This window comes from Cetorhinus maximus, chromosome 23, assembly GCF_964194155.1.
Source record: "Cetorhinus maximus chromosome 23, sCetMax3.hap1.1, whole genome shotgun sequence".
Lineage (NCBI taxonomy): Eukaryota > Metazoa > Chordata > Chondrichthyes > Lamniformes > Cetorhinidae > Cetorhinus > Cetorhinus maximus.
The window spans coordinates 34,144,672-34,154,684 of NC_135901.1; the positions used below are offsets into that span (position 1 = coordinate 34,144,672).

At 44.4% G+C, this 10,013-nt stretch overlaps 3 protein-coding genes across 5 annotated transcripts in view; 2 read left to right on the plus strand and 1 right to left on the minus strand.

Annotated features, from left to right (window-relative positions):
* The window catches only part of LOC144697517 (uncharacterized), a 213,017-nt gene extending 209,074 nt beyond the window's left edge, over positions 1-3,943 (plus strand). For 2 of the 3 annotated variants that reach the window (XM_078569543.1, XM_078569541.1), the window contains exon 2: positions 1,920-3,943. In XM_078569543.1, the coding sequence (XP_078425669.1) occupies positions 2,286-3,005 (720 nt within the window). In that variant the 5' untranslated portion in view covers positions 1,920-2,285 and the 3' untranslated portion in view covers positions 3,006-3,943. The remainder of the gene's footprint in view (positions 1-1,919) is intronic. The other variant, XM_078569542.1, reaches the window with a different exon arrangement.
* LOC144697491 (uncharacterized) overlaps positions 1-10,013 on the minus strand; it is a 1,380,819-nt gene that overhangs the window by 593,206 nt on the left and 777,600 nt on the right. The gene's annotated exons all lie outside the window — the stretch shown is intronic.
* Positions 1-10,013, plus strand: part of LOC144697972 (uncharacterized) — a 95,931-nt gene that overhangs the window by 81,842 nt on the left and 4,076 nt on the right. The window lies entirely within an intron of this gene.

Consider the following 10,013-nt stretch of genomic DNA (forward strand, 5'->3'; position numbering starts at 1 on the left):
TGGAGCGATTAAAATAGGGAATGTACAAGGCCAGGATTAGAGCAGTGTAAATATCCCAGAGGGTTGTGGGGCTGGAGGAGATTGCAGAGATAGGGAGGGACGAAGCCATGGAGAGATTTCAAAACAAGGATGAGAATTTTAAAATCAAGTTGCTACTTGACCTGGAGCCAAGGCAGGTCAGGAAGCAGAGGGACTCGCTGCGAGTGAACACGCAGACAGCAGACGTTTGGATGGCTTCAAGTTTACGGAGGGTAGAATGTGGGAGACCAGCCAGGAATGTGTTGGAATAGTCGAGTCTGGAGGTAACAACGGAAGGTTTCAGCAGCAGATGCACTGAGACAGGGTGAGGTCGGGAGATGTTACGGAGGTGGAAACAGGCGATCTCAGTGATGACACAGATATGAGGTCAGAATCCCATCTCAAGATCAAGTGTAACACAAGAGGTTGTGAACAGACTGCCTTAATCTCAGTATGTTCCCAGGGAGAGGGATGGAGTTGGTATCTAGGGAATGGAGATTGGAGCAGGGACTGAAAACAGTGTCTTCAGTCTTCTCAGTGTTTAATTGGGGTTAATTTGTCATCAGGAAGAAAAGCAGGAACCAGAATGGGCCATGAAACTGATCCCAGGTTTAACTTAGTTGGAAAGGGAGAGAAGGAAGGAAGGAAACCCTGGGAGGTTTGGAGAAACCACTTTCACGATCACTCATTAAATCTCCACACAGTAAGTTTTGGACACAAGGTTAATGTCTGCTATTCTGTATGGTCGGTCAGGGGGCTTCAGATTAATGTTTGGTCACGAGTAATGATTGAAGTGAATGATCAAAAAAGTTGTTCCCTCTGGTTGTACAGATTTGCTAAAAAGATACAGAAAGAATTGTCCAAAGCTCTGTTTGGATTTCAGCATAGGGAGTGTGGTTAATGTGGTCTCATCTACACTGGGAAGACCAAACGTAGACTGGGTGACCGCTTTGTGGAACACCTTTAGTCTGTCCACAAGCATGATCCAGACCTTTCTGTCTCTTGCCATTTCAACACTCCACCCTGCTCTCATGCCCACATGTCCATCCTTGGCCTGCTGCAATGTTTCAGTGAAGCCCAACGCAAATTTGAGGAACAGCACCTCACCTTCAGATTAGGCACTTTACAGCCTTCTGGACATAACATTGAGTTCAACAACTTCAGACCATGAACTCTCTCGTCTATCCTCACCCCTTTTTAATCCCCATTTTTTCTACATTCATTTTTAATTTTTATCCACTTATTTTCATTTTTATTTTTAATCATTTATCCATGGTTTTATCCTCTTTTTGATCCCCCTTTCTATCCTTTCTCCCCACCACCGTCCCCTCCCCCCACCCCATCCCCAAAAGGGCCATCTGTTACTTGTTCCATGTTGTCCTTTCACACAATGCTACCCTTGTTCTGCTATTATCAAATTCCGCTTTCTTACCTTTACGCTAATATCAGCACGTCTTTTAGCCCTTACCACAGCCATTAACACTCCCTTTGTCCTTTAGCTCTTGACATCTTTGTCAATCTTTCCTTTGTCCCCTCGATAGGCTGGCCTTCTATCCAGCTTCACCTGCTCCACCCCCCTTAAACAATGTAAATTTTATCACATTTCTACTTCTCTTCAGCTCTGAAGAAGGGTCATACGGACTCAAAACGTTAACCTCTGTTTCTCTCTCCTCAGATGCTGCTGGACCTGCTGAGATTATCCAGCATTTTCTGTTATTGTTTCATATTTGCAGCATCTGCGGTATTTTGCTTTTATCAGGGAAGAGGGAGAGTGTGTGGGACGGGGATTTGCAGCTTTGGGGGAACACAAGCAGAAAAAATGTTCCATAGGAACTAAAATTGTCTGTTCTGAATTTCTATCCTATACTGGTAGTGATGAATTTTGTAAACTACTTTTTCAGAGAATAGGAAGGGGAGGATTTGCAGACGGGAAAGTCAAATCAAACACATCAAGATCTGTCAGAGCCACTCGATTCATCAGGACCTGAATATCATCGGTCTTTGAATATGGATGGAGAAATGTTTGTCTGTTCCATCTGTGGGAAAAGATTTCAAACATCAGTGTGACTGGAAAAGCACTGAGACACACACACACACCCGAGTGAGAGTGTTTCCAGTGAACTGACTGTGGAAAGAGCTTTAACCAGTTACACAGCCTGAAAAAACATCACACCATTCACAGCAGGGAGAAACTGTACACGTGTTCTCTGTGAGGATGAGGCTTCAACTTATCATCCAACCTGAAGAGACACAGGGACACCCGTACCATGGAGAAACCGTGGAAATGTGAGGACTGTGGGAAGGGATTCAATTGCCCATCCTGGCTAGAAAACCATCGACGCAGTCACACCAGGGAGAGGCCGTTCACCTGCTCCGAGTGTGGGAAGAGATTCACTCTGTCATCCCACCTGCTGAGACATCAGCGAATTCACACTGGGAAGAGGCCATTCACCTGCTCTGAGCGTGGGAAGGGATTCACTCTGTCATTTCACCTGCAGAGACACCAGCGGTTTCACACTGGGGAGAGACTGTTCACCTGCTCTGAGTGTGGGAAGGGATTCACTCAGTCATCTGACCTGCTGAGACACCAGCGGGTTCACAGCGGGGAGAGGCCGTTCACCTGTTCCAATTGTGGGAAGGGATTCACTCAGTTATCCAGCCTGCTGAGACACCAGCAGTTTAACACTGGAGAGAGGCCGTTCAGCTGCTTCGTGCATGGGAAGAGATTCACTGAGTTATCCCACCTGCTGAAACACCAGACGTCTCACACTGGGGAGAGGCCGTTCTCCTGCTCCGAGTGTGGGAAGGGATTCACTCGGTCATCCCACCTGCTGAGACACCAACGGATTCACACTGGGGAGAGACCGTTCACCTGCCCTGTATTTGGGAAAGGATTCACTGGGTCCTCTGAACTGGTGAAGCACCAGCGAATTCACACTGAGGAGAGGCCGTTCAGCTGCTCTGAGTGTGTCAACTCAGTCAGCTAACCTGCGGACACACCAGCAAGTTCACAAGTGACTCCAGAGTTTGGATTCTGCTGTTATTGCTGCTGTTAATCACACCGAAAACTGAACCATCTTCATTCTGACAGTTGGGGGTTGTTTCTGCTGATGTTAAAATCCCTGTAACTGGGCTGAAGTTTAACATCCTGGATCTAAAGCTGATTGTGTTCTCAGGGCTGCAGTGGACCAGGAGGCTCCACAAATATCCCCATCCTCACTCCAGGATCAGTTCATTGTGACAGTTCACACAGCAACTAGAAAACATTCCCTGATGAGGGCCAAACCCGGGCGGCAGGAGTGGGATGGCCGAATAATAGCATGTTTAGTTCAAACACAGAAGACTTATTCAGCCAATAACAGCATCGAGTGTGTTAGACATGAACATGAAGTGAACAGTGAGGTGAAATAGTGCCACAAGCTGCGGATGTACAACTTTCATTTTCCAAAACCCATCAACCTAATCAATGCAGCTCCTCTGAAACTTTCAAGGCAAATATTGATCCTTTATAAGGTGCCGTTCCCAGAACTATACACAGTCCTCAGGTGTGATCTAACCAGGGCTTTGCATAGCTGTAGCAAACCTTTCCCTCTTCTCTATAACAGCCTCTGTAGCAGGTTGTACAGCAAGGGGGATTAGATTGTACATATCCACTGAGAAAAATAAGGAGGTGCTTGATCAGCATAAAATTCCTCTGTAAATTTGATTTGAAATTAACTTCATTTTTTGGAATGCTGTATAAGAATCCCCAGCCTAACTTTTCATGCCACTGGATCAGGGAAACTTTGTTAATTTTCACACACTGAGCATGGATACTGCTGAAGCTCCTGTACCTCTTTCAATATTGTTTTTCTTCACTCAGAGGTTTCAAAAGGGAATTGGACAATGACTTGAAAGGAAAAATAAAATCAGTGTTACTGAGAGAGAGAAAGAAATTGAGTCTAATTGAAAGAACAATGTAAAAAGTGATAAAAACAAAAAACTACTGCGGATGCTGGAAATCCAAAACAAAAACAAAATTACCTGGAAAAACTCAGCAGGTGTGGCAGCATCGGCGGAGAAGAAAAGAGTTGACGTTTTGAGTCCTCACGACCCTTCAACAGAACTGAGTATAGTTAGGAGAGGGGTGAAATATAAGTTGGTTTAAGGTGGGGTGGGTGGGGGGAGAGAAGTTGAGGGTGGGGTGGTTGTAGGGACAAGCAAGCAGTGATAGGAGCAGATAATCAAAAGATGTCACAGACAAAAGGATCAAAGAGGTGTTGAAGGTGGTGATATTATCTAAGAAAAGTGCTAATTAAGAATGGATGGCAGGACACTCAAGGTACAGCTCTAGTTGGGGTGGGGTGGAAAGACTGACAAGGTATTAGTTGTAGATTTAAAAATAATGGAAATAGGTGGGAAAAGAAAAATCTATATAAATTATCGAAAAAAACAAAAGGGAGGGGGAAGAAACGGGGTGGGGATGGGGGGAGGGAGTTTAAGATCTAAAGTTGTTGAATTCAATATTCAGTCCGGAAGGCTGTAAAGTGCCTAGTCGGAAGATGAGGTGCTGTTCCTCCAGTTTGCGTTGGGCTTCACTGGAACAATACAACACCCCCCACTCAACTTCTCTCTCCCCCCCCCACCTTAAACCAGCTTATATTTCACCCCTCTCCTAACTATACTCAGTTCTGTTGAAGGGTCGTGAGGACTCGAAACATCAACTCTTTTCTTCTCCGCCGATGCTGCCAGACCTGCTGAGTTTTTCCAGGTAATTTTGTTTTTGTTATGTAAAAAGTGATATTGATATGATGGGTTGAATGGTCTCCTCACGCACTCTGCCATTTTATGATGACATTATCAGATTAATTTGATGACAACATTTCTAACTCTGCCACCCGAATTCCATTTCTGTAAACAAAGACCCAAAGTGCTGCTGCAGGACCTCACAGTTTAACATTATGTGCAGGTGCCTCTGGCTCCATCAGGTATTGTTCTGTAGTGGAGTGGTTATCACATGTGAAAGGTCCCCGCTTTGAAACTGGGCAGAAACGTGATCAAAATCTGTTCATTTAATTGTGAGAAAATGTCCCAATATTCACATTTGATGCTAAATATTAAGGGAATACAGTGTCTCACAGCCATGTGTCCTGTTCATCCCTCAATCAACGTCACAAAAACACATTGTTCGCTCATTGTGACGTTGCTGTTTGTGGGGGTGGGGGGGGTGTTGCTGAGCGGTGATTGGCTGTTGTGTTTCCTACATCACAACAATGACGACACTTCAAAAAGCCCTTCATTGGCCGGAAAGCGCTTTGAGATGTCCGCTGGTCGGGAAAAGCGCTATATAAATGCAAGCCTGTCTTTCTTTAATTATCTTAAATCCCAGTGTCTGGTTACTGACCCTTGTCAGTGGAAACAGTTTCTCCCTATCTGCTCCATCAAACCTCCCGTCCCCACTGCCCTCCACCATCTCCCCACCCTTTCCCGCCAAGCTGTGTGAATCTTTAGAAACTCTTTGGGAACCGGATTCAGAGGAGAATGAAGGGTGAACTGTCTGACTGACCAGAAACAGTCAAGGCACCTTTCCCTTCTTTAAGACGCTGGAACATTGACTCTTATGTTATCAGTGAAATTAACTGACCTGAGACATTGAAAGGATTCTCGTTACTGCACATCAGGAATTCAAAACTAATATCGGCTTCGGGACAATCAGAATACTTGGTAACAGACAAGACACTGAAAGGCTGGAAGGGAGACGGCACCGGTTGTAGGAGAGCTGGTTCCCGGTGACATGGATGTGGCTGCAGTGGATGGGATCAAACTGTTTCCATGTATCCACAATGAATGCCCCAACCTTTATTTTGGAAGAGTAAAACTGATAGAGAACAATTGTCATTCCGATAGCGGCAATCTGAAGCTTTAACTCGCTAACACCCTGGTTTAGGATATCTTGCAGACTGGTTTTATATCAGTTGCTGTGGTGCAATTGGTCAGCGCATTCGCTGTTAACTGATAGATTGGTGGTTCACAACACGTCCAGGGGTGAAGCCTTCACTGTTTTCTACCCATCAGCGGTCATTGACACTCAGGTCTGGGTTGTCAGTGGGTACCTGAACAGCAAGAAAAGATCCACACAATCATTGCCAGCTCTACTGTTATCCGGTGAGTTCCCTCACAAGCAACTTATTCGAATATTCATTTCAAATATAATGAGAGAACAATTAGACCTACCATGTAACTGTGTCTCACGTATTAGAAATCTATGAAAATATTGGATTCAAACAAACCCATCAGTGATTCGCTTTTCCTCAGCTCCACAGTGAGTGAGACAGGGAAAAGCAGCAAAATTCCAGCCCCGCGCTCTCCAATCACCCGCTGCCAGCACAAAGCAGCGACTGCAGCTTCAATCAGCGGGTTACTGCCCACCCCTGGGACACAAGATACTCCAACCCGGGCCAAACCTCCCAATACACTGAGCACCGGCTCAGGAAAACGCAGGTGGATTATATCCCGGTCACTAAACCTCCGAGCAGCATTTACAGAATACCCGAGTGAGTGAGTCACAAATAAAAATCACACAAACTTTCTAAATCTTTTCACGGAAAAATTCATTTGTTTTATTGAAAAACTGATTGTTGTGAATCTGAAAATGAGCACCATGGGATTTGTGTTACCGAGTGACTTGTTTGTCCGCCAGGTTTACAATTCAATTTGTGTTGGAAGTTGCAGCGAATCTGATTTCAAAATGAGGTCACAAAGCAGGTAAATATTAAATCCAGGAACAAACCCTGAGGAAAATGGATTACAATGTTTGGAAGGAGGTGCAACTAAGAAGCAGAAGCTGTGAATGATGTTATTAATGATTGAGTGGAAAGCATTGGACCCTTGGGCTTCTGCTGGCCAATTCCCTTCTCTGCCATTTCATTCAGACAGTTAACTCACTGTGGTAACAGATATGGATATGTTCTTTTGATATGTCTGGTTCGCGCAGTTGTTTGAGCATGAGACTCTTAATCTCAGGATCGTGGGTTCAAGCCCCACATTAGATTTTTAAAAAACATTGCTGCTTTCATGGGTGATCCCCAGCTCTCCATCCCTTCTGCAGTATCACCGCTCAAACTAAGTCTTTCTCCTGTGTGCTTTTGTTAATACCACAGCTGCAAGTATATACGTGAAAACTACCCTCCGCTTCACTGGAAGTGTGAGAGACAAGTTTGTAGGTGTGGCCTAATGTACAATGAGTGATGGCATTTTAAAAGCAGCGGGTTCCACTCTAGCCCCTGTACCAACAAAACTGTTCAGAGTCAGAATTAGAATGGACACTTCCTGGTGGACCGATAATGGTGGGTCCACATCAAACAGGATCCAGATGAGAATGATCTGATTCATAAGATTAGGGGGGAGTATTTGGGAACTCCTCCTGAACCTTATTCACATCAAAATGAGCTTCGAGGAAACATTGGATCGGATGGGTTTGTCTCCTTTGGTACATAGGAGGCTGAGGGGAGATTTAATTGAAGTGTATAAAATTATGAGTCACCGTGATAGAGTGGATAGGAAGGACCTATTTCCGTGAGCAGAGAGATCAATAACCAGGGATATAAATTCAGAAATAAAGAAATCCTCACATTGATGTAGCGCCTTTACCCACTACCAGAATCCCAAAGTGCTTTCCAGCCAATGAGGTACTTTGGAAGTGGATTCACTGTTGTAATGTAGGAAACACAGCAACCCCCACACACAGCAACGTCATAATGAGCAGAGATACTGTTTTTGTGATGTTGATTGAGGGATAAATCTTCGACAGGACATGGGACCCTGCTCTTTGTGAAATAGTGACATGGGGAATTTTACACCCACCTGAGAGGGCAGAGGGGAGGGGGGGTGGCTCAGTTTAAAATCTCAAGGAAATACCTCCGCAAGTGCAGGACTCATTCATTGCGCTGAGGGAATGTCAACCTAAATTGCTGTGTTCCAGTTTTAGCAATGAGATTTGACATCATAGCCTTCCAACATAAAGGAGAAAGTGTTACCAACAGAGCCACAGCAAAACCAACAATTCAATTTAACAGAGTTAATGGAAGGATTAGACAGGAGTTGTAAATTAATTTGTTTCACTCAGTGGGCGTGGGGAGTCTGGAACTCACTGCCTGAGCTGGTGGTAGAGGCAGAAACCCCCATTGGATTAAAGAAAAGAACACGTGGAAATTCATTTGAGCTGCTGTAACCTACACGGCTGCAGAACAAGAGCTAGAACATGGGATTGAACTGGATTGTTCTTTTTCTACCGACATGGACACGATGTATCGAATGGCCACCTTCTGGGTCATAAATATTTCTTTGTTTCATTATTTCAATGTTTAAATTGATGAGACTTTTCCTGTATGATTGTGTGTGTTTGCTCAATAAAATGTTCATAATGTTGGTGAAAGATTGAGAGTTTTCAGTTTGGGATAGAGTGAAATGGGTCAGTAGAAAAGCAACACATTTCCAGTCAGAGCAGAAATAGATGACAGGTACAGAATAGCTCTCCCACCTTTAGTTTCTTTACCTGTTCCATTACATCGATTTTTGCTGGCATCCTCATCCCTTTTGTTGTTTAATCTCTCCTATATTCAGCCAATCACAAACCTTCTCTTCTGTTCTTCCCCCTCCTCCTTTCCCTGTCTTTGTTCTTTCCTAAAATCTGCGGTATCTCCAACTTTTTTCCAGTTCAGTTGGAAGTCCAGTGCCCTGAACCATGAACTGTTTTTCTTTCCACAGTCTCACCCTGGCCACTGAGTATTTCCAGCATTCTCTGTTTGGGAATTAGGATCGGATCTGGTGGAATTTAAATTCAGTGAATCAATCAAAGCTTGTGATTGACAGTCAGTGTTAGTAATGGTGACAATAATTGTCTGAAAAACCCATTTGTTTCATTATTGCCCTTTAATGATATTAACAATCCATATTTAAAAGTTCAAAGCGTTTGATCCATAGCCAGCGCATTCTTAAGCAGTTTATGGGGGGGAAATCAATTGTTTATCCAATCTGCCTGGACTCCACTAAGTTCACATCTTACTGTTGTGATTTGTTATGCTGGTAATTACATTCAGGACAGAGCTATGGTGCAAAGCCATTGCACTTTGGTTATCAGTCAAGGGGTGTAATAATTTTATATTTTTCCCCTATGGCTTCATCGCAATCAAATCACAAAACAAAAATTATGTATTCAACAACATGATCTCTCCATGGCGGGGCTATTACCCAGCATTCATAGCGATACAGAATGTGCCCTGTCCTCACTGCAGGAGCGGCTGCGCATGCGCCGTGGCATGCTTAGAACAGCGCATGCGCAGAGTCTGCCGCTGCTGGGAGGTGTTTATTTCGGCTCCTCAAACGCTGAGAAATGGCCAATTGTGGGAGGGTAATGGAGGCGGCGGAATTGGCGGGGAGGATTCATGAACGCACGGTGGAGGCCTCAAACCCACATTAGGAATGCACAGGTCCCGTGATTGTCGCAACCCGGGCGGCAAATGCGGAAAGGCGCCATCCACATAATTCCCCATTAAAAGCCGCCATCTTTAGAGGGGACAATATGCAGCAGGGCGCATGCGCGGTCATCCTGGTCTAGGTAGCAGGAGGCGAGAATGTTGTGAATTTCTATCCTGGACTGACAGGGATGGATTTTGGAAACTCCTTTTACAGGGGGTTAGAAGGGGAGGATTTACACACAGCAAACTCAAACCAAGAGAAATGTTTGCCACTTTTCAATTTTTATTCTGGACTGACAGTGCTGGATTTTGTAAACTTTTTTTTACAGATTATTGGAAGAAGATTTACAGATAGGAAACTCAAATCAAGAATGACAAGATTTGATGCAGTCACTCCATTCATCAGAACCTGACTATTGTCATCACTTGAATGTGGAATGAATAAGGTTTGTCTGTTCTCTCTTTGGGAAAATACTTTGAATATCTGTGGGACTCCAAACACAGAGGGAGAGACCATGGAGGGATTTGAAAACAAGGATG